General features: G+C 41.5%; 1 protein-coding gene and 1 long non-coding RNA gene across 6 annotated transcripts in view; one reads left to right on the forward strand and one right to left on the reverse strand.

Annotated features, from left to right (window-relative positions):
* Positions 1-9,002, reverse strand: part of RAD23B (RAD23 homolog B, nucleotide excision repair protein) — a 44,724-nt gene extending 35,722 nt beyond the window's left edge. Inside the window, exons 1-2 of one of the 5 annotated variants that reach the window (XM_032634875.1) lie at positions 8,869-9,002; positions 8,307-8,475 (exon numbers count right to left, since the gene is read on the reverse strand). In XM_032634875.1, coding sequence (XP_032490766.1) covers positions 8,307-8,372 — 66 coding nt within the window. In that variant the 5' untranslated portion in view covers positions 8,373-8,475; positions 8,869-9,002. Of the gene's footprint in view, positions 1-5,922; positions 5,983-8,306; positions 8,759-8,868 lie in introns of those variants that run through there. The other 4 variants (XM_032634877.1, XM_032634876.1, XR_004350373.1 and 1 more) reach the window with 4 other exon arrangements.
* A 38-nt stretch (positions 9,003-9,040) lies between these two features.
* LOC116755427 overlaps positions 9,041-25,374 on the forward strand; it is a 28,966-nt gene continuing 12,632 nt past the window's right edge. The window contains exon 1 of the long non-coding RNA XR_004350374.1: positions 9,041-9,123. This is a non-coding gene — a long non-coding RNA (uncharacterized LOC116755427). The remainder of the gene's footprint in view (positions 9,124-25,374) is intronic.

Raw genomic sequence — 25,374 nt, forward strand, 5'->3', positions numbered from 1 at the left:
TACCCTAGTTCAGGCCAACCACCATTAAAAGTAGTTCTTTCGGGCTTCCCTGGTGGCGCATTGGTTGAGAGTCCGCCTGCCGATGCAGGGGACACGGGTTCGTGCCCCGGTCCAGGAAGATCCCACATGCCGCAGAGCGGCTGGGCCCGTGAGCCATGGCCGCTGAGCCTGTGTGTCCGGAGCCTGTGCTCCGCAACGGGAGAGGCCACAACAGTGAGAGGCCCGCGTACCACCAAAAAAAAAAAAAAAAAAAAAAAAAAAAATTAGTAAGAGCAAATAAGTTTTGGCAATTAAACCATTAGCAAAAGGAAACAGAGACCTAAAGCCAAATATGTTTACAAAAGAATTTCATAGATTTACGCTATGGGCAAAGCTTTTTCCTCTTTGGTTCCTTGGGTGGTATCCTTCCATTTGAGAAACTGGTGCAGGCACCAAGGAGTATTTCCTGAATCTCTTCCACAAAGTCAGTTTCTGCTAATTCTAAAAACAGAATTATGAAGATGTTGGTTGACATCAGTGCAACAGGAAAAATCTCCCCACTGGACCCAAGGAATGAAAAAAATGTGGCACAAGTTTTTTTTTTTTTAACTGAAAGAATAACTAAGACTACAGTATTAATAATATGTGGATAAACAGTAAACAAAGGCAACCAATTCTCAAATTAGGGTTATGATCCAAAAGGCTACTTTTTAAAATATAATTTTAAATACAGAATTAATTTCCCCCCACAGAAACTATGGTATTCAGGCTCCTAAACCTACCTATTTACGCCAATTTAATCTCTTCTATTATAAAATATATCCCTAACAGTATGGTTTCAACAATCAAAACAGACACAGACTTTGAAGATTGAAAAGTAGAAACTTCCAAGTTCTTGTAAATTTTCAAGTTTCTATATAGGCAGAAAATGGATCTAACATACTACCAAGAAGCCACCTACCTCATTCAACCAGAAGTGTGTGGCAGAGAGGGCAGAGGGAGAGACAAATAACAATTTTTATCTACCTGTTGAAGTATCTAGGACCTATTCGTACATATTAGTCATTTGTAGTTGGTCTACTTCCTCTGCTGGAATAGGTATATATAATGTTAAAGGGTTTATAAAGTTCATTCTATTATAAAATTAGCTCTTTGAGACATTACACAAGGAATGTATTTATCCAAACTTATAGGCAACAGACATGGTGTCCTTCAGCAGGATTCACTGTTCTACAGCAGGCTTAAATTTAGCACATTTCTTTCCAAAGGCAACAGAAATTTTATACATTATCTATCAAATAATCTCAATTTCCAAGCTAAAGGCAGAGCACTGCTCTCAACACTGAAATTGCTGATTACATCAAGCTAAGAAAATGAGGATATCTCACACAAACCTTGTTCAAAAAGGACAGTGAAAACACTGATCAAAATAACTGTAAACAGGACTTGTTAAAAAACAAATTGCATAGATTTATTTCTGATTTCACAATTCACCAAAAGTTTTACAGATCCATAATCTCATCTGATTTTCAGATCAACTCTACGAGGAAGGCAGGTAAAATATTATTACTCCCATTTTACTCACAAGAAAAGAGATTTAAGTACTATGCTCAAGGGCACAGGGCAACTATAAAGTGGCAGAAAATTCTCCTCTAGTTTAGGAATAGCATGATGTATTTGAAAGAGCAAGATGTTAAAAAAAAAAAGCAAACAGACTCAAGAGCTACTCTTAAGTTCTGATGTAAGGAAGAGGGAGAAATGGAGGAGTAGACAAATGTGGAGACAAGGGAGCATTTTATTAAGACAAGGAAAATGTTTAGATACTCTAGAAATGGAAAAATTGGGCTTCCCTGGTGGCACAGTGGTTGGGAATCTGCCTGCCAATGCAGGGGGACACAGGTTCAAGCCCTGGTCCGGGAGGATCCCACGTGCTACGGAGCAACTAAGCCCGTGCGCCATAACAGGAGAAGCCACTGCAGTGAGAAGCCGGAGCACCACAGACAAGAGTGGCCCCCTGCTCGCCGCAGCTAGGGAAAGCCCGCGCAGAGCAGCAAAGAGCCAATGCAGAAATAAATTAAATAAATTTAGAAATGGAAAAATCAATGATGTAGAAAAGGAGAACTGATGGAGTGATGTCCTTCATAAACGACAAGAGTTTAGGATGCTGTGGTAAAGTGGGGGTGGATTGGCCTTAGATAGCACCATCCACAATACATAGCTATTTCCACAATAAAAGGCTAGCAGGTAGGGAGTTCCAGTAGGATCTTGTAAAAGTTCTGTCCCGACTGTTTCTATATTTTCAATAAAACCTAAAATCTAGGGTCACTGATTGAAAATAAAGAGAGAAGATGATATGAAATCTGCCTATGACAGTGGAAAAGTGAATAGTGAAATGTATGACTGTCACTACAAGGGCCTGATTACGATTATTGTTCAGGAATTTAAGTGAGACAAGTCAAGGTGCCTATGTGTTCGCCTTCTAGCTGCACAGGTACAAACACAGACTTGAATTTAATCATATTTGGAGTATTTCAAACAAGAATAATGGAGTGAGAGTGGGACCATGTTGTTAATCACTGTCACTAAGCACTCTGTGTATCATATCAAACTCATATAACCGTCAAAACAATCCTGTGAGGTTAGTACTTCCATGGCTGTGTTCTCTTTTTTACAGATGAGGAAAAAGGCACAAAATCGGGTAACTTGCCAAAGGTCCCATCACACAGCAAGTACTAAGGCCAGGATTGAAACTTAGGCAGCCTGGCTCAAGAGACATGCTATACCTGACCCTTGCAAGGGAGTGATTATAGTCACTGACTCTATCTCAGCTGGGCACGAGGGGAGGGCCAGTGAAAAGGAGTATGGATGGAATAGACTGTTAAGTCTCATTAGCACTGGAATCAGAGGGAAGTTAAAGTGGGATACTAAACACTGATTACTGTGGATGGGGGTAAGAGCTACAGTTACTGGTTGTGATAAGACCTAGTTACCAGTCTTGAGTCTGAATAACTGAGGTAGAGTAGAAGGAAAGATCACTGGATGAGCGATTAAGGAACAGAAGGTCAGAGTATGGGCAAGAACATCATTCACACAGTGAAACTACCAAGGCCATTGCTGTATGACCCCAGGCAAGTTACCAATCATGCTGGTCTCCATTTCTTCTTTTTAAAACATACACTATTACATATTTTCCACAATTCTGGGGTGTGTGTGTGTGTGTGTGTGTGTGTTTTAAACGATGCCTACCATAGGCTGTGACGCTCAGAATTATTGTGATCATTTTCACATGTTTCCCACTCATTCCTCAATCCACTAAATTCTGGCCCTAACACTCCATGGAGACTACTCATTAGGGTCACTAATGACCTCCAAGTTGCCAAAACCAAAAGTCATGTTTCTTGTTTTTATCTTACTTTTGATTTCTCAAGCAGTAGATACATTTGACCTTTTCCTCCTCTTTGAAACTTTTTTCTTCTCTGGATTCTTCCTACCTCAAAGGTTGCTCCTTAACTGACCTCTTCAGTACTCAATCTCCACGTGTTATAGCATCCCAGGCTTCAGCCCTAAGCCCCATCCCACTACATTCTCACCAGGGTTCCTCAATTCCAGTAGCAGAGAAGTTAATTAAACATAAGGGATAATCTAGGCACTTGGACTCAATTTTGCAAGGCATGGGCACTGAAAAAGACTGTGGCAAGATGATCTCATCCAGTCCAATGGATTGAGGTCAAACATATATGCTGCTTATTGTCATGTCTCTAACTCCAGCCCAAATGCCCCTTTGGGACGGAAATTCATAGCAAATCTCCTTGTCATTTCCACCTGAATGTTTAATAGGCATCTTAAACTTAAGTCTTGAGTTTCCACCCCAACCCCTAAACCTGCCCCTCTCCCATCCCTCCACATCTCAGGAAAGAACACAAGTATTCACACAAGTTATACAACCAAAACCTATGTTTAATCTTTGATTTCTCAATTTTCCCCACTCCAACGCATCAAAAAATTCTCTCAACTCTATCCTCCCAATCATATCTCAAATCCCTCCACCTCTCTTTGTATCTCCACTCCTACTTCCCTGGTCAAAGCCTTGACCTCTTAAGACTTCTGCAAGCCTTCTAAATGGTCTTCCTGCTATCTATTCTCCAAACAGCAAAGTAACCTTTTAAAATCATAAAAGAAATAATTTTTCTCCTCTGCTTAAAAGCCCCCAAAGGCCTCCTATTTTACACTGAAAACCTTCAGTTTATAACAAAGCCCTACAGGCCCTGGCCCCTTGCCTAACTCTAATCCCTTACCTCTCTTCTCCTTTAACTACTAGATCAACAATACAGGCCTTTTTTGATTCCCAAAACACACTCTTAAAGGTCTTTCCCTACAGAAAACACTCTCCCCATCTCTGAGTGCTTACTATTCAGATCTCAGTTTAAATGTCACCTTATTTAGAAAGGCCTTCTGTGACCAATTTAAAAGTAGCCACCCAGTCATACACTATCAAATTACCTCACCCTATTTCAATTCTCTACATAACTCTTACCACTATCTGTTTTTTAAAATTTGCTTTCGACTGATTTATTCCACTATAATGTACACACCATGACAGCAAGACCTGATATTTTTAGTAAGTATTCAACAAACATTAAATAAATCAACATGCAAACACTGAGGGATCACTGACTTGGCAATTCACCAAAAAATGTATTTAATTCATTCAAAAGAAAGATCTTTATTAAATTCCTACTGTGTGCCAAGTATAGAAAGAGCAAAGGTCTGATACAAACCACACCAGGTTTCCCAGGTACTACAGTATTTTGTTTTACCAATATGCCAAGAAACGTTAGTTTTACCTCTGTGATACAGTGTTTTAATATGTTTACTACTTAATGTTTTAATAATCTAGGGAACTTCCATAATAAGGTACTATCTTCAGCACAACTCTGTTAAAATACAATAAGCCACAATGGGAACAATTTGCTAATAAATGATGGCTAGTAAATCCCATGTACAAGACTAGTACTCAAGTAGTATTTTATAGCATAATCACCATTACACAAATATACCACAAAGTGAGGTTAATCCTTTGCAGATTACTGCATAGCATATTAGATATACTGTCTATAGAAATTAAAACTACTGTATCTTCACAATTCTCTTACCAAAAACTTCCAATGTATACACATAACTTTGATGTCACTTATATAATACAATCATATTTCAGCTTATGCATTTAAAGTCTCACCTGAAACTTACTGTTGGTTTTTTCCCCAGTTATTCTGTGAGGAGATGAATTATTATTGTAATAATAAAATCACTGTTCTGTAATGGTTAACACTAAAGGCAGTGCATGGTAATGGTCAAGTAAGTGGTACAAAATGGCAAATGAATGTTAAGAAAGTTTCACTTGTTAAAAAAGAGGCAAGGGAGGACTTTCAACATCCAAACACTAAAGCAAATACAAACACCTTAAAAACAAATCCTCTTGCTTTTTCTACTTTGTGCATCTACTCTATAGCCACTGACGGAGCTAAGACTATGTCAATATGGCTCCCAAGAAGACCCAGACCATGTCCCCCATGTCCCTGTACTCCTCCAGTTCTGCCAGTCAAAGTTCACTGAACATTCACTTGTTGAGCAAATGATTCACTCCCATGATTCCTCTTATCTCTCAGTCCTTTCACTCATTTTCGCTCCTGCTCGTCTCAAGCTCACAAGTTTCTATACCGGCCACCTCAAGTTACTTAAGTTCCTTAAGGTTTCTTAGTTCCTTCTAGGTAAAAATAAAATCTTTGAGCGGCCAAAATAGAGATCTTAGAGACCAAAATCTGTTCATTTTATGTGAATCTCCCTAGAAGTCTCAGTAAAATCCTATTTTTTCCCCTTTATTTTAGATCTATTTCTAATATCCTTGGTTATCTAGTTTTCACAAATTACAAACAGGACACTTACAGTCTCCCTCTATTTATGTAATTTTCATTGCTTCTTTTCTTACTGGAATTTTCTCAAATACTGTATCAAAAATAAATATTTAATTAAAAATCACTATAAAGATGGAATTAAAATAGTTCTAACATTTTTCCCATTTTTAAAATTTAAGTCCATTAAAGTAAAAACCCACAAGTCATTTTAATGTAAATGTTCCAGTATATCCAGATTAAGTGTTTTCATTTCTTGTCCCAGCCTAACAATGTTAGCTTTTATATTTACATAAACAGCAACAAAATTATATTTGGACAAACAGCAACAAAAAGCTAAAGAAGCAACTCTCTGTAACAACTGAGCTTTCTGAAAATATACGTCTAGAAGTATGTTTCATATAACTTAAATGCCCTTGGAAATAAACTGGAAAATAGCAAGTACAGTTAAGAATCTATACAAATACAATATTGGCTCTAAGATAAAGAATGCATAAAATGCCTAAAGAGCTATACAAACTTTATAGAACATAAATAATTCAGTGGAGCTGTAGAAAGTCACTGCATAGCTTCAATAAATCCACAGATATTTACCAAAAAAAAAAATCCTTTAGGTTTCAATAATCTTGGAATTAATTGTGAATATAAGCTGGTAAAGTTCCTGCAGCACCAACCGTGTCACTACAAAAATCCAAAGTCAATAACATTTTATGAAAAGTTTTGTCTGAAAACATTAAACAGCTGCATTAACTTTCATCCTTTAACTTCTAAGTATACACCAAGCAGTAAAGGAATACTCAGGAAGAATGATTTTTGTTAGTAATAGCAATCCACAGGGTGTTGTCAATTACTTCTGAGAACACTGAATTTCTCATCTAAAATTGCTATCTCCTGCACCTTTAAGAATTTACCACACAGCATATTTACACATATAATTAAATATCTTGAACTAAAATCATTTAGTCACAATTCCAAAAAGGCTGGGAACTACTTTTTTTAAATAATTAAAGGTGTAGAAAACTTTAGATTAAATGATATAGGTAAAACATAACACTATACCCTCACTCAAAGGTATGGAGTGATTAATAATCAATTCCATTTACTGACCACCAATTAAATAATATTTAATCTTAACATCTTTGCAAAACAGGCACATAGCAAATAAGTTAGAGCCACACATGGGAGCTCAGGATTATTTAATTAACTAACACTAAGGCCCCAGATCTCCACCAAAATTGAATCACCTATTTTTAAAAATACAGATGGGCTGAAAGTTGCTGCTTTAAATAAAGCCTTATGACAACCTCAATGGTGTACAGCATCACAATTCCAGAACACAAGTAAGTTTACACTGAATGGCATTTTTAGATCTTGGCAAAAAGTTGTACTGATTTCAACACAGTGCCTTTTTGCACTCACAAATACACAGGATGACATGAGAATTTAACACGTGAACTTCTGAGGTGTTCAAGAGTTTACAGAAGAGACTCAAAGTTTTTATTTTCTTTTTTTCTCCCCTGAAAGGCTATTACTTGGGGGTTGGGTGCAGAGTTCCGACTCCTACAACTTCAAGACTTCTAACACAGGGAACTCATTAATCTGGAGTTAAGTTTGAGCCTGGATTTGAAGGGCTCTAACCCAACAAACCACCACCAAAGAGGGCTCAAAGGGCAATCTACACATGGGTGTGGGTTGGGTGGCGGGAGAACTGCAGCGAAACGATTCAAGATATAGGCAAATAAAAGGGTCACCAATTCTGCGGCGAAGGGGGCAAAGAATGCATTTTCACCACCCCTCACCACTCGCCTCTCACTGTGCAGCAGACGGAATCTGATACTTTTTATTTAAGGCTCATTATCTCCAGTTAGCGCTTCCTAGACCTCAGCGCCTAACCAGGTCCACTCAGGGACAGTGGTGACGCCGACATCTCCCTCCCCAACCCGTGCACCCACCATCGGGGAGCCCGGCTAGACCACCGAGGCAGCCCTGACCTCCCCTCCCCCTCTGGCCCCTCCGCCGAGAGCGCCCAGGCCGAGGCCTCCCGTGCCCAGCGGGCGTGTACTCCACGCCATCTGCTACCAGGGCTTCGGTGTCCGACCACTGCTTCCCCTTACTCCTGCCACAAAGCCCACAGCCAACTCTGAAAGTCCGGTGGGCCGCTTGCCGCCGGGCCCCCGGGCCCTGCCCGCGCTCGGAGCCCGCAGGCCTCATCCAGCGCCCGGGGCCCAAGACCCCGCTCGCCGGGCCCTCTAGGGTGTACCGGAGGTCTCCCCGCTCGGGCGCGCCGCCGGGCCCCTCTACAAGCTGAGGCCGGGGCCCCGCACACGGCCCCACCGCACCGCCCCAAGCCCAGGCCCGGTGGGCGCCTCGCGCGCCTCCCCTGCCCGGTGCCGGGCTCCGCGCTCCCGCCGCACTCACCGTCTCGTCTGGGTCGATGTCGATCTTGAAGGTCTGCTGCTGTAGGGTCTTCAGGGTGACCAGCATGGTGCCGCCGCGCAGCTCCGCTGCCGGGCCTGCTCCGGGTGCTGGCCGCTGGGCGGGGTCTGTGGCCTGGCGGGGCCCCGGGGTCGCCCGCGCTCCTCGCGCACTAGGGAGGAAAGCGGTGGGGGTGGGGGCTTGTCACATTCGCCCTGCAGAGCGGCCTCTCCCCCAGCCCTGGCCCCGGGCCGCGCCGCTGCCTCCGCGACTGCGGCCTTCCTCGCGAGCACGAGCCACCGTGCTTCCTCACGAGCCCGGCGCCAGCCACTAAGTCTGCAGGAAGCGCCAGGGGCTCTGCGAGATCAGCAGAGAATCCGCTACCTCACCACAGGATGGTAGCCGCCATCATCGTGACTCGCCGAGACGCACCCCCTCCCCCACCCGAAAAACCTGGGGGATGGGGTCGGGCCGGCTGAACGCGCAGGCGTAGGGTGCGGCGAGCCTGTGCGCAGGAGCAGCCAAGAACTCCGCCCCGGAATTGGGGCAGGGCGGCGCGGATTACCGTTTTGGAATGTCGGCGGCCTGGATTGCGCGTGCGCAGGCGCAGTCAGTGGGCGTCTCGGGGTTCTCGGGGCTTCCATGAAGAGTCTGCGGCCGGGGCGTTCTCCAGCCCGCCGCAGTTCGGCCTACGTCCAGACTCCGCCCACGTCCAGGCTCCGCCCTGTTGTCTGAGTTGCGCAATCCATAGCCGGGGAAGCGCTACGTGGAGACCAGACTGAGTGGATGCGGAGACCTGGAGCTGGGGAACTAGAGGGCGGTAGGTCGGGGCGGGGTTTAAGTGAAAGGATTGTGACAGCCACAGTAGTGGGCCGGCGCTTGCAGGGTGCTCGCTGTGTAGCTGAGTCCTTGTGCTGGCGACTGATTCTTTTATTCTGAGAGCACTGACTCCAGCGCTAGACTGCCTTGATGGACCTTGAGCCTAAATACAAGGTCAAGTTATATCATTCCCCCGGGCAGAACTGTCCAGTGGTTCCTCATCTCACCCAGAGTAAAAGTCAAAGTTCTTAGAACTGGATACACAGTCCCTTCCTTTCATATCTTACTCTCACGGCTGGCCCTAGGCATTGTTGGTGGATGTTAGACAAACGCTCTCACCTGAGAGCCTACCTTCGCCCTTGCTGTTTCCGCTCCGAGTCTTCTTTCCCTAGCTACGTGGGTGGCTCGCTGTCTCACCTCCTTCAAATCTTTGCTCAAATGTCGCCTTCTCAGAGAGGTCTACCCTGGATACCCGACTTAAAACAGCAACTTTCCTAGCTTCATTACCCTGGTGTTTTTCCTATAGCATTTATCATCTTCTAATTGCCATATAGTATACATATTTATTAGGTTTATCATCTTTCTCCTTTCAGTAAATCACAGACAAGCTGCACAAAGGCAAGGACTTTGTTGTATCTCCTGATGTACCCCTAGCACGAAGAAACATGTAATGCAGGCACAGTAAATATTTGTGAATGCATAAATATGCTTTCGGTTTCTCATCAGTAAGATGGGGATAATAATAGCATTCAACTTCATTGATTATTGGAGGGGGGTGTTGTATAATGTATGTAAAATCTTAGTACCAGAAACATAGTAAGCATTCCCTAAGTAGATAGCTATTTGTAGTATGCCTATTTACAGATAAGAAAACTGAAGTATAGAGATGATGAGTAATGTACCTGGAGTCACCCACCTGGTAAGTGGCAGGTCCAGAATTTGAACCCAAGCAGAATGACTCCAGAGCCTGTGTTCCTAGGTGCCTGACTATCCTGCCTCTTAATAGGGTTTGACTTAAAGTAGTTCAAGTATAAAGTTACAGTTAGGTCACTAGCTCTGTGACTAATTGCAAATTACCTCTCTGGACCAGCATCCTCACTGATAAAATGTCACTGCTTGGTTTTCTGTGGATATAATGCTTCCACGGAACTTTGCTGACCAGCCTCCCTCTCCACTAACCTGGTGTTGCCCCATTCACAGCACATATCTCCCTGTATTGTAATTCAGTATCTAACCTTCCACCCTCTGTATTCCTGTATATCTACTGCTAGTCACCAGGTGATCTCATCCTGCCCCTTGTTCTGAAATACCTCCAGCCTGGACCTCTCCCCTTAGCTATAGATAGAGTTAGCCAATTGCCTACACAATATCTTCACTTGAAATATAGTAAGCCTCTGAAACTTACCATGGCCAAACAGAACCATTGATTCCCTCTGAACCTCCCCTCCCTCTGAAACCTGCTCCTCTCCCAGTTTTCCCCCATCTTAGTTCATGGCACCACCATCTACCCAGGTGCTCAGACCAAAAATCTAGTCATCATCCCTGATAAATCTCTTCCCTCTCTTCCTCCCCCCACCCCGCCCCTGCCAACCACCACACCTAATCCATTATCAAGTCCTATCAACTTCATTCTCCAAGTTATATCCCCAATTCAGCCATTTCTCCCAATTCTACTTCTACAACCCTAGGCTAGTGCATCAGTATCTTTCCCCTGCCTCCCAACTGGTCTCTCCACTTCTACTCTTTTTTCAACCTCCCCAGCAGAGTGGTCTTTTTCAAATATAAATCATGTCACATCTACTCTTAATACCTAATTATACTTAAGAATAAAATTCAAACTCTTTACCTGGCCTTGGAGAGCTCACATGATCTGATACTTGCCAAACCCTCTGGCCCCATCTCTTTCCTTCTCTCTCCCTCTCATTCACTGTCATCCCTCGAACAGGCCAAGCTGGTTCTCGTCTCTGGGCCTTTGCAGCTGAGGTTACTTCAGCTTGAAACTCTCTTCCCAGATCTCTAATTGACTATCTCCTTTTCATCATTCAGGGTCCAAGTCATAATTTACTTCCTCACAGAGGACTTCTTCAACAACTTTAATAATATATAATAAACATACATTAACCCTTTAGGCAAGGCACCATTTGAGGCACTTTCCATGGATAATCTCATCTGAGCCCCACAAAACTCCATGTGATAGTACAACAGTACCCTGGTTTAAAGATTTTCATGGCTCTACCTGAAATTATTACTTTTTATTTGCTTGGCTAAATAGTACAGGTTGGACAGCCTGTATGCCTCCTCGTCTGATGTAGATGCGTTTGCCAAGAGTCCCACCGTTCACATGACAGATGATAGGACCCCCTCCAACCCCCCAACGCAAAGGCCACCAAGATGAGGGTGCTTATGAGCGAGGCCTTGTAGGATAGGCCTTGGGCTTCTTCAAGAGCTATTGGGCCAAGATAAAAAGACAGGAGGGAGTCATTGATTCCAAATACTTGGTAACAAGCCAGGGAATTTTGCTTGCATTTTTGGAAATCAGTCAAGTAATTTCAGGGAAGAAGATGAGCAAGCAGAGATGCAGCAGCTGCTGACTTAGAAAATACCAGGGTAAAAATGCCACACTCCAAGCCATTCATTCATCAGATAGTTCTTGAGACTCTCTCCATGCCAGGAACTGTTCTAGGTGCTGAGGATACAACAAGAAACAAAGTCCCTGTCCTCATGGAGTTTGTATTCTAGTGGAATAATAGATAAACAGATAATAAACTAAAAATCAAAGTTATCAATATTTATAGTATATGTGGTACTGATAAGTGCTTTTTAAAAAAAAAAAAAGAACATGAAGATCAATAGTACAGAGCCGAAATAGTATTGCTGCAGTGAATGTGCCCCTCCCCCATCTTCTTACCCCTTTTTCACCCAGCAATTGGCCCCAAGAGGGCTGCCCTGTATGGGCTACCACAATTGGCTTCCTGGGGAGTCCCAGCAGGAGATAGGACTAAGGGAGGAGAATGAAGTTAGGCCATGTATTCCTCTTTGTGGTTGGCAATGCTCTTGATACAAGGTCATTGCTTCTGTATCCTGACCTTCCAGGTGACTCTCTCCTTCCAGGTTCTGGTACCTGCTCCCCACCTTGCCCCTTCATGCCTAGAGAGTCCCTACTCCTCACTCCAGGGTGCTGTACTGTCCTTGTAGTGTCCCTGTATGCTTCCCTACATGATTGTGAAGGGTCCCTTTAATTGAATCTCCATGAACTGAGTGGCTTAAAACAATCGAAACTTATTGTCTCACAGTTCTGGGGGCTAGAAGTCCAAAATTAAGGTGTTGGTAGGGTAGTGCTCTCTCTGACACCTGTCACAGTGAGTTCTTTGTTGCCTCTTCCTAGCTTCTGGTGGTTTGCTGGCGATCATTGGCATCCCTTGGCTTGCTGCATCACCTCAGTCTCTGTCTCCATCGTCGTGTGACGTTCAACTCTTGTATGTCTGTCTCTGTGTGTCTCTTCTTATAAGGACACCAGTAGAATAGGAGAAACTCTATTGTTTCTCCTCTACTCACTGCTCAATTACTACTCTTAATATTTACTTCTGATCACCAGATGTGTGGGCTTTTTTCCCACACCAAGTAATTCCCCAGTTCTCTGCAGACACCAGCTGGGTGTCCTGCCGTTCAGTTCAGTTCTGACACTACCTGGAGTTAGCACCCGATCACACAAGTTAAGGGCTCAGCCCCACCAGACTGCCCCTACTTCAGATGCCAATTGCAAGTCCTAACTTGTCACCTGTACTTCAGACTGAGCAGCTACCAACTGGGATTTCCACGACCCCCTCCTTGGGTTTGATCGTTTGCTAGAACAGTTCACAGAGCTCAGGGAAACATGTTTACTAGCTTATTATATGATAAAGGATATGATAAAGGACACTGATGACCAACCAGATGAAAAGATATATAGGGTGAGATCTGGAAGGGTCCCAAATGCAGGAGCTTGTGTCCCTGTGGAGTTGGGGTGCCCCACCCTCCTGGCACGTGGATACATTCACCAACCCAGAAGCTTTCCAAAATCTGTACTTTGGGGATTTTTATGAAGGCCTCATCACGCAGGGGTGATCAATTATTTACCTCAATTTCCAGCCTCTCCCTCTTCTCTGAAGAATGGGGGGTTGGGCTGAAAGTTACAACCTTCTAATCATGGCTTAGTCTCTCTGGTGACCAGCCCCCATCCAGGAGCCCACCAAGAGTCCCCTCATTACAACAAAAGACATTCCTATTACTCAGGAAATTCCAAGGGGTTAGGAGCTCTGTGTCAGATACTGCTATCACTCAGGAAATTATAAGAGTTTTGGAGAGCCCTGTGTCAGGAACCAAGGTCAAAGACCAAATATTAGCAAGAACCAGGGGCAGAGACCAATAGGTATATTTCTTATTATTTCATAGCAGTCATATTGGATTAAGGACCCACCCTACTCCAGTATGACTTAATTTAACTAATTAAGGTAAATCTTTTGGAGGGGCACAGTTCAATCTGTAACAATACCTCATTTGAATGTGGTATATTTTTCTGCTGAGACTCTGCCTGATATACGGGTCAATCAAGGAAAGTCTTCCTGATAGTTGATATTAGAGTAGGGAGAAGTGAGGAAGGGAGACATTCAGCTGCTGAGTAGAATTAGAGGGGACTAAGTAGAGGGAACAACAATAATAGCCATAAATGTTCACACTCACATAGCATTTGTTACATGCAGGTGCAAGGCCATGAGGTAGAAGCATCCTTGACATATTGGAGAAATACCCAGGATGTCGGGTGAAGGAGCTGGGACAGCTGTGGGGAGAGAGTAGCTGGTGGCATTAGAGGTGTAAAGGAAGTGGGGCAGTGAGCACAAAGCCACTGTAAAGGCTTTGGCTCTTATTCGGAGTAACTTGGAAAGTCATTAGAAATTTTAAGGTGGAGGAGTGACAGGATCTGACTTAGGCTTTAAAAGGATTACTCTGAGTGCTGCCTGGAGAACTTCTTGGTGTGGGCTGGGGGGACAGCAAGGATGTACGCAAAGAGACCAGTTAGCAGGTTATTGCAGTAATCCATAAGAGACTGGTGACTTGTGTTAGTGTGGAAACTTTACAAGTGGTAAGAAGTAGCTGGATTCTCAATTTATTGAAAATAGAGTTTACAGGTTTTGCTGATGCGGTTGATGCGGGATGTGAGAGAAAGAGGCTCACTACACTTGAGTTTCACATTAGGAAACTTCCTTGGAATTCTCTGGTCCTCCTGACTCAAGGGTGTCTGTCCTGACCGACGGTGTTCTGTATGGCACCACCCTATCCAGCAGATATTCTCTGAGCATCTACTCTGTGCCAGGCATTGTGTTGGATATACAGTAATGGATAAAGACTGATTAGGGATCCTATTCAAAAAAAATAGCAGTGTTTGACTTAAGCCCTTCCAAAGGTAAGGCGCATGGCTCCCATCTCCATTGGTTATAAAAGCTATTGGTGATTTATGATGTAAGCTTTATGTTAATAAAACCTCTTTCCAAGTTCGAGATGTTTATAGAGTGGTGCAAACATTTCCTTATTGTAATTAAAGTTTTCAACTCTTTATTAAAAGTATTTCTTTTTGCAATTAAATATACTTTAAAAAACAACTTCAGCCCATAACAATTGAGCTTTGAAAATTTCTTCTGTCTTCTAGCTCTGCCTTCCTTCCTCATTTTCCACCCTGCCTCCCCCACCCCAAGTTTTTCAGCCCTGTGACCTAGTGTTCAGTCACTAGGTCAGTTCAGACACTGAAACGGAGTTGTACAAGACGTTTTTTTGGTGGATATCAACTGTGAAGAATACAAGGGAGGAAGCAGAATGCTTCAGAGCACAATGCTGATACATTTGCTGTGAAAGGAAAGAGAGAAGGAAACATTGGGTAGAGAAAGACTCAGATTGTGACGTAGATCTGACAAAGGGTTAGCCAACCCAACGGGAGTAAATGGTGTGAAGATTCCCTGTTAGAGCAGTCACTCTGGATGAAATTGCCAGACTCTGGTGTCCCTGCCATGGTCAGTGGCTAGAGGCTGCCCAGGAAGAGCTGTCAGCTAACTGGACTCCTCATAGCTAAGTTCTCACACGTAGTTTTTTTCTTGAAGGGCTATCCAGGCAGTGCTGAAATAGGCATCTGCTTGCACCATGTAAACGCGCTTCTCCATACACACGCAGGAAACAGCTGCTCCAGGGGCCCATTGAGCCTCTCTTACTAAAGGGAAACCTAAATGAAGTAGGACAGTGGGACAAACCCCACGCTGCATACTGGCAGCTGGTCTCTGGGCCACTACTGGTACTCATCATTTCCCTCCTCCACTATCCATCCTAAATGCCCCTTGTTCTCGTCAGTTACCTCTGCTGGTCTTGGTGCATTGCCTAGTGGTGTGACCCAAACCTTTATTCCTGAAGAGGTTGAGCCTTTGGTGTTTGCACTCTTCTCAGGTCTGGGTTGCTGTACTTGTCCATTCATAGTCACAACTGGGCAAAGGAGTAGCAAGAGGCATCCAAGTCAATTCCACATATATTCCTTCTTGTTCTGAGTATAGGTGGTCCTACCTTCTCTCGCTGATAAGGATCAATTGCCCCTCCCAAGTTGATGACTCTTCTTGCTTTTTGGTCTCTTAATATAAGCAACAAAGCTTGTAGTTCAGTGGGACCATTGCGGTGTCCCCTGGCAAAGTACTCCCCCTTTGAGGGCCAAGACTTCTAACACCACAGGTCCCAGAGTTGTGGGGACAGAAAAATCCTCAGTAGGTCACTGGGAGTGGTAAATGAGACCATTCTGCTTCCCTGCCTTGATTCCTGGACCCAATTAGTCTTCCTGCTGGGGACACAGTGCCCTAGACTCTAGAGCCTAGAGGGTACTTTTATTCAGTTTGTAGATTGCACCCTGGAGAATGAGACCCTGTTCTTACACAATATTGCCCCTGAGATGGTGCTTCCTCTGCCCCATCCGCAGATTGTTCTGTCACTCTCTCAGGCTGGCGCTTCGGGGAGGGGGGTATGTGATAAGACCAACATGTCCCATGACCATGGGACCACTCCCAAACCTCCTTCACTGTAAAGTGGGTCTCCTGGTTGGATGCTGTGATAGGTAGGGTTCTGGTCTATGGATCAGGCACTCTGTAAACTCCTGTAGAGTGGTATAGGCTGAAACTCTGCTGGCAGGAAATGTAAACCTGTACTCAGAATAAATGTCTATTCCTGTGAGAATGAATTGATTGGCCTTCCAGCATGCATAGGGCCCAACGAAGTCAACTTGTCACCAAGGGACCAGTTGGTCCCTCAGAGAATAGTACCACATTGGGAATTCGGCAGGTTGGACATTCAGAGGTGATGATGGCTAGATTAGCCTTACCAAGAGTTCATGCCAAGAGGCCATACGTAGTCTCCATCTCTGCCGCCATGGTCGCTCCACTCATCATGTTTCTACTCTTGCTTCCTATAGTCTATTCTAGATACAATAGCCATATTCTTTTAAAACATGGATCTGTTCACTCATGCTTCAAACCCTACCCTGGCTACCCACTTCAATCAGTAAAATCCCAAATCTTTACATTGCCCCCTCCCCCATCCTCTTCTTTACTTTTCGGATGTCATCAGCTACACAGGTTCAATCTGCTCCAGCCGCACTGGCCTCCTAGCTGTCCCTTGAGTTGAACAGGTCCACTCCTGCCTGATCTTTTGTTCTCTCTTCCTGAAATACTCTTCTACAGATATCGGCCCTCTCCTTCACCTCCTCCAACCTTTGCTCAAATTTCACCTTCTCAATGAAACCTGCTCTAACCCCTTAATCACCCTATGTAATATGACAAAATGCCCATTTCCCAGTCCAGCCCTCCCTATACCCCTTACCCTGTTTCCTCCTCTTTTAACACAGTGCATTATTTATTTATTATGTTCCTTCTTTAGTGTTTGTCTCCCCTGCTAGAACACAGGGATCTTTGTCTATTTTACTTACATTCTTTAAGCACCAGGAAGAGTGCCTGAAACAGAAAGAACTAAGCAATGAAAGGAAAATTTAGCCACCCATCAAAAAAAAGCAAAGTAAAGCAAGGTGATATTGTTACATGTTAAAATGAACATTTAAGGCTTAATAACCTCCAATAATATCAAAAAGTATATGGGAAAAATGTTTTTCATAGTTTGCTGGTGATTTTACTATTTGTTACAACCTTTTGGAAAGCCGCTTAGCATATAGGTGGTTCTTAACTTCTGGAATTTCAACTCCTGTACACACTACATGAAACCTCTGAAACTACTTTTCTCAGCTTAGCTGTCTAACTATGATTTGAAAAGTTGATACAATGGTGCAGTCAGCTAGCCACTGGGGCAAAGGCTTAGCATTCACATGTTTTATGTTTAAACAGTATCATTTATGCAACCGAACATTCTTTTTTTTGAATTTTATTTTATTAAATTTTTTATACAGCAGGTTCTTATTAGTTATCTATTTTATACATATTAGTGTGTATACATCAATCCCAATCTCCCAGTTCATCCCACCACTATGCCCCACACCCCCACTTTCCTCCCTTGGTGTCCATACATTTGTTCTCTACATCTGTGTCTCTATTTCTTCCTTGCAAACTGGTTCATCTGTACCATTTTTCTAGATTCCACATATATGTGTTAATAAACAATATTTGTTTTTCCCTTTCTGACTTACTTCACTCTGTATAACAGTCTCTAGGTCTATCCACGTCTCTACAAATGACCCAATTTCTTTCCCTTTCATGGCTGAGTAATATTCCATTGTATATATGTACCACATCTTCTTTATCCATTCATCTGTCAGTGGACATTTAGGTTGCTTCCATGACCTGGCTATTGTAAATAGTGCTGCGCTGAACATTGGGGTGCATGTGTCTTTTTGAATTATGGTTTTCTCTGGGTATATGCCCAGTAGTGGGATTGCTGGGTCATATGGTAATTCTATTTTTAGTTTTTTAAGGAACCTCCAAATGGTTCTCCATAGTGGCTGTATCAATTTACATTCCCACCAACAGTGCAAGAGGGTTCCCTTTTCTCCACACCCTCTCCAGCATTTGTTGCTTGTAGATTTTCTGATGATGCCCATTCTAACTGATGTGAGGTGATACCTCATTGTAGTTTTCATTTGCATTTCTCTAATAATTAGTGATGTTGAGCATCTTTTCATGTGCCTCTTGGCCATCTGTATGTCTTCTTTGGAGAAATGTCTATTTAGGTCTTCTGCCCATTTTTGGATTGGGTTGTTTGTTTTTTGACCTTGAGCTGCGTGAGCTGTTTGTGTATTTTGGAGATTAATCCCTTGTCAGTTGCTTCAATTGCAAATATTTTCTCCCATTCTGAGGGTTGTCTTTTCATCTTGTTTATGGTTTCCTTTGCTGTGAAAAAACTTTTAAGTTTCATTGGGTCCCATTTGTTTATTTTTATTTTCATTATTCTAGGAGGTGGGTCAAAAAAGATCTTGCTGCGATTTATGTCAACGGGTATTCTGCCTATGTTTTCCTCTACGGGTTTTATAGTGTCTGGCCTTACATTTAGGTCTTTAATCCATTTTGAGTATATTTTTGTGTATGGTGTTAGGGAGTGTTCTAATTTCATTCTTTTACATGTAGCTGTCCAGTTTTCCCAGCACCACTTATTGAAGAGGCTGTCTTTTCTCCATTGTATATCCTTGCCTCCTTTGTCGTAGATTAGTTGACCACAGGTGTGTGGGTTTAACTCTGGGCTTTCTGTCCTGTCCCATGGATCTATATTTCTGTTTTTGTGCCAGTACCATATTGTCTTGATTACTGTAGATTTGTAGTATAGTCTAAAGTCAGGGAGTCTGATTCCTCCAGGTCCATTTTTTATCCCTCAAGATTGCTTTGGCTCTTCGGGGTCTTTTATGTCTCCATACAAATTTTCAGGTTTTTTGTTCTAGTTCTGTAAAAAATGCCATTGGTAATTTGGTAGGGATTGCATTGAATCTGTAGATTGCTTTGGGTAATATAGTCATTTTCACAATATTGATTCTTCCAAAGTAAGAACATGGTATGTCTCTCCGTCTGTTTGTATCATCTTTGATTTCTTTCATCAGTGTCTTACAGTTTTCTGAGTACAGGTTTTTTACCTCCTTTGTAGGTTTATTCCTAGGTATTTTATTCTTTTTGTTGCAATGGTGAATGGGATTGTTTCCTTAATTTCTCTTTCACATCTTTCGTTGGTAGTGTATAGGAATGCAAGAGATTTCTGTGCATTAATTTTGTATCCTGCAACTTTACCAAATTCATCGATTAACTCTAGTAGTTTTCTGGTGACATCTTTAGGATTATCTATGTATAGTATCATGTCATCTGCAAACAGTGACAGTTTTACTTCTTTTCCAGTTTCTTTTTTTTTTTCATTTGAACTGATTTTCTCATTAATTTTGCAAGAGAGAGTCGAAAAATTGTTAGCAACAAGTTGTGAAATAGATCTTTTGCTGAAGTTCAATATGTTTAAATAGTTTGGGTTCTTTTGTTTTTTCCCAGTTCAACATTCTTTTTCTTTCAGCAGGTTTTTCATTACTAGCTAAAGCTGATTTACTTATGATTTATTTCAAGTATACCTGGCTTGTCTTTTGAGCTAAAAAGCATAGCTGGCTTTTTGTTGAAATCACGTTTATGTGTTTATTAGTTTATTGTCATTTTTTTCTCCAGTATTTATTGGGAAGCAGTTATATGCCAGGCCCTACCTATGTCTGATGAGTCTCTGAATCTCTGCCCTCAGGAGGTTACTAAGAGAAATAAACAAGTCCAAGATCTCTGTTATGTGCTGGGATTGAGGTAGATTCCAGGAAGGCAGCAAGGCTTGATTGGCTCTTGATGGGGTAGGAGATGGACACAGGGATCCAGCATCTTTTCAGCTCTCTGTCTGTCTCTGTTTCACAGCTGGTTATCTAATCTATATATTGGTCAAGTGTTTTGAAAATTATATTAGAATTATAATATTATCTTGTCATAAATGAAACTATGAATAAATTAATATAATCCTATGGGCTTCTCTAAAGAAACTTTAGAGCATTTAAAAATTTTTTTTCTACTTTAAATAGAAAGTATGGGTTCCTTTTCCCAGACCCATGTTTATCATTTGTGGTTTTGCAATACATGCAATACATGTGTTTTGCAGAGCTGTTGCACTATATATTAATTAAGAAGAGTCCCAGGACACAAAGTGTTTGAAGCTTAGATAGTTGTCGCACTGATATATCTTTTCTTGCATATTCATTGTTGAGTGAAATTGGTTTTATGGTTTTAGTTCCTACTGGTATTCCCAATCTGTCTCATTTCTTATTAAATCTCCTTACTGCCAGTTCCAAATTATTATAAAGTAGTTGTAACCCATGTTGTAGTTTATGGGCTACATAAAATATGGGCTAAAAATAAAATAAAACCAAAAAATACGGGGGCTGTGAATAGGGTGTGCTCCTAAACGTAGCAGAGCTGTACCTCTTGCTCTTCCATGTAGCTTTCATGATGAAACCACTGGCTCTGAGAAAGTTAGGAATGAAGAAGACTCTGCTGGTCAAAGTATAGGTTTTTGGCAGAGGGAAATAATTTGGTTGTGTTGTTGCATTATATGACATTTTAAAAAGGTATCATATTCAGCTACTTATAAAAAGTGATTATAAGCCACTTAAAGAAATATCACCTCTCATATTGGTATAAGAAACAGAGTAAAAACTGACAGCCTGAGACTTTAGTATATACCCATTCAATTTAGGATCTGATGGCACAATAAAAGACTATTTAATAATCTTTAATAGGGAAAAGTGTTAGCAGTAGAATAATTGGTTAGCTATGTAGAAACCATGGTGGGTTGAATTGTGTCTCCCCAAAAGATATGTTTAAGTTCTAACCCCCAGTACTTGTGAATGTTACCATATTGGAAAGAGTCTTTATAGATATAATCCAGTTAAGATGAGGTCATGCTGGATTAGAGTGGACCCTAATCCAGCGACTGGTGACCTGATAAGAAAGAGGAAATTTGGACACAGACACAGACAAAGAGAAGAATGCCGTGTGACAATGGAAGCAGAGATTGGAGCGATGCTGCCATAATCCAAGGAATACCAGGAATTTTTAGCAACCACCAGAAGTTAGGAAGAGACAAGGAAGGATCTTCCCCTAGAGCCTTCAGAGAGAGCATAGCCCTGCCAACGCCTTGATTTCAGATTTCTAGCCTCCAGAATTGTGAGGCAATACATTTCTATTGTTTTAGGCACCCAGTTTGCTGTAATTTGTTACAGTAGCCCTAGGAAACTAATACCAAAACTTCTAGGAACACTAACAACAATTCCAGATGGATTGATTAGTAAATATAAAAAGTCAGACTATGGAAACAAAATAAATAAGGTGCATATATTTATCAAATTTCTGGTTGGCAGCAAATATCCAAGTTTAAAAAAATAGCCATAATGGATTGACTAGATAAAGATTTCATTATCTCATCATGTGGTAACAATGTAAACAGAATAAAAAGCATGCAACAAACTGAAAAATATTCCCAACATGTGACAAATTTAATAGCCTTAATATATAAATTACTCATACAAATTAAAAAGAAAAACATTACAATCCAATTAGGCAAAAGCACAAATGGTTTATACAGAAAATTTGCAGGAAAAGTACATTTAGCCAGTAAATAATAATGTGGGCCATTGTTTTTTTTTTAAGATTTTTTTTTTTGATGTGGACCATTTTTAAAGTCTTTATTGAATTTGTTACAATACTGCTTCTGTTTTATGTTTTGGTGTTTTGGTCGCGAGGCATGTGAGATCTTAGCTCCCCGACCAGGGATCGAAGCTGCACCCTCTACATTGGAAGGCAAAGTCTTAACCACTGGATCGCCATGGAAGTCCCGTGGACCATTGTTTATACAGTGCTTATTATGTGTTCAGGTCCTTTTCTAAATGCCTAATATATTAACTTCTAATCTTCACATCATTATGAGATGACTCTGGTCGAGTTATTTAATCTTTCTGTGCCTTTCAGTTTCCCTCCTCTGTGAACATGTCTGAGAATTACTCCACGAAAGATGCAAAGATGTGAGATTGCTAGGTCAACAGAGAATGTGGATTTTCAATTTAATAGAGCCTACCAAAGTTATATCGAAATTGCCATGTAGATTCCTATCAACACGGTTTGAGAGTACCAGTTTCCCCTGCCCCCCAGCCAACACTTCATAGGTTCTATACTTTCCTTTTTTGCCAATCTGATGGGCACATCACTCTTGCCTCTCAAGAATTCAAATCCTGTTCATCCTTAAAGGCACGTTCTCCTTGAAGATTTCCTTCAACTGCTCAGTAAATCATTTTTCCTTCCTCTCAATTCCCTTATCATTTTATCTACTCATTCAACAAATATTTATTGAGCATTTACTGTATGTTCTAGTCACTGCAGTTAAAGCAATGGATAAATCAGGCAAAAATTTCTACCTTTATGGAGCTTACATTCTAAGGGGGGAAGGCAGACAATAAAAATAAATAAAGTTAAATTTATAGAATATTAAATAGCGGTAAGAACAAAGAAAGAAGATGTGGGGGGGGTAAGAAGTATCAGAGTGGAAATAGGATTGAAAATTTAAATTTATTTATTTATTTTTGGCTGCATTGGGTCTTCACTGCTGTGCGTGGGTTTTCTCTAGTTGTGGTGAGCGGAGCCTACTCTTTGTTGTGGTGCGTGAGCTTCTCGTTGCAGTGGCTTCTCTTTGCAGAGCACAGGCTCTAGGTGTGCGGGCTTCCTTAGTTGTGGTATATGGACTCAGTAGTTGTGGCTCACGGGCTCTAGAGCGCAGGCTCAGTAGTTGTGGCGCATGGGCTTAGTTGCTCCGCAGCATGTGAGATCTTCCCGGACCAGGGCTCGAACCCATGTCCCCTGCATTGGCAGGCGGATTCTTAACCACTACGCCACCAGGGAAGTCCAGGATTGAAATTTCAGATATCATGTCTGAGGGAAATCCTAGGGAAAGGTTACTTGTGCCTTTCTTATAGCATTTATCACTTTCTATTCTATATGTTTATTTTATTTATTTTATTGTGGCAAAATATACATAACAATTTACCATTTTAATCATTTTAAAATATATAGTTTAGTGACAATAAGTACTTTCCTATTGTTGTGCAACCATTACCACTATTCACCTCCAGAACTTTTCATCATCCCAAACTGAAACTCTGTACCCATTAAACTAGAATTCTCCATTCTGCCCTTGCCCCCCCGACTCCTCCCCCCATCCTCGTCCCTAGCAACCCTTTTACTTTCTGTCTATGAATTTGACTACCCTAGGTACCTCATATAAATGGAACCATACAGTATTTGTCCTTCTGTGTTTGGTCTGTGTTTGGTTTATTTCACTTAGGATAATTTCTTCAACCTTCTTCCATGTTGTAGTATATATCAGAATTTCCTTCCTTTTTAAGTCTGAATAATATTCCATTATATGTATATAGCACATTTTGTTTATCCATTCATCTGCCCATGGACATTTGGGTTGTTTCCACTTTTGTCTGTTGTGAATAATGCTGTGAACATGGGTGTACAAATATCTGTTCAAATCTCTACTTTGAGTCCTTTTGGGTATATAACCAGAAGTGGAATTACTGGATCAAATGGTAATTGTGTGTTTGATTTTTTGAAGAACTGCCATACTGTTTTTCATTGTGGCTGCACCATTTTACATTATTACCAGCAACGTACAAGGGTTCCAACTTCTCCACGTCCTTGCCAAAGCTTCTTTTAAATAATAGCCATCATAATGGATTTGAACTGGTATCACATTGTGGCTTTGAGCTGCATTTCCTTAGTGATTAGTGATGCTGAGCATCTTTTCGTGTGCTTTTTGGCCATTTGTGTATCTTCTTTGGAGAAACAGCTGTTCAAGTCCTTTGCCCATTTTTGAATTGGGTTGTTTGTTTTTTTGTTGTTGAGTTCTAGGTGTTCTCTATATATTCTGGATGTTATTCCCTTATCAGATATATAATCCAGAAATATTTTCTCCTGTGAGTTGCCTTTTTATTTTAATAATAGTGTCTGTTTTAGTCCATGTGGGCTACTATAACAAAATTACCATAAACCAGGTAGTTTGTAAACAACCGAAATTTACTTTTCACCATTCTGGAGGCTGGGGAGTCCAAGATCAAGGTGCCAGCAGCTTCAGTGTCTGGTGAAGGCCCACTACCTGGTTCATAGATGGCAGTCTTCTTGCTGTGTCCTCACATGGCAGAAGGGATGAGGGAGCTCTCTGGAGTTCCTTTTATAAGGGCACTAATCTCATTCATGAGGGCTGTGCCCTCATGACCCAGTCACCTCCCAAAGGCCCCACCTCCTAATACCGTCACCTTGGGGGTTAGGATTTCAACATAGGAGTTTTGAGGGGACACAAACATAGCAGTGTCCTTTGGTGCACAAAATTCTTAATTTTTATGAAGTCCAATTGGCCTATTTTTTCTTTCATAGCTGTTCTTTTGGTGTCATATCCAAGAAATCATTGTCAAATCTAATGTCATAAAGCTTTCCCCAGTTCTAAAAGTTTTATAGTTTTAGAGCTTGTGTTTAGGTCTTTGATCCATTTTGAGTTAATTTTGTATGCGGTGTTAGGTAAGAGTCCAGTTTCATTCTTTTGCACGTGGATATTAGATGTTCATTTTTATTACATTTGCTAATTTTCCATATCGCAAGAAGGCCTTTTGAGGACAGCACTGTGTCTTATAATTCTTTATATCCCTTACAGTACCAGGCATTTAACAACAGCTTAATGCCCTCTAAAAAAATGCTTTGTTGTTCCTGACTATTGAATTGAATTGAAAATATTAGTCTGTTTGTACCCTAATTGTTAGGACGCAGCACATAATTGGCATTTTTTAAATGTTTATTAAAATAAGAATTAAATATATTCTTATTCCGAGAGATCTCATTGTCAAAGAAAGGTTATTTTTTCAATTAAGTGATATTGAGAGGATTGGAGAATGAGTAGAGTATTGTAAATGTTGTATTACATAATACACATATGTAAAAGGAGGATGACATAAATAGCAAAAAATAATTTGCATAGCCACCTTCAAAACAAATATTTCCACTTTGAAGAAGATGAATTAAAACTAGGAATTCACCATTTTTCTCTCCTTGAAATCTTTTTGAAATAATCTAGTTTTGTTTTGTTTTTTAAATAAGAGCTCTGGAAAACCAGGAAGGTGATGTGATAGTTATATAAAAGTGTTCCA

Source organism: Phocoena sinus, chromosome 6 (genome assembly GCF_008692025.1).
Source record: "Phocoena sinus isolate mPhoSin1 chromosome 6, mPhoSin1.pri, whole genome shotgun sequence".
Lineage (NCBI taxonomy): Eukaryota > Metazoa > Chordata > Mammalia > Artiodactyla > Phocoenidae > Phocoena > Phocoena sinus.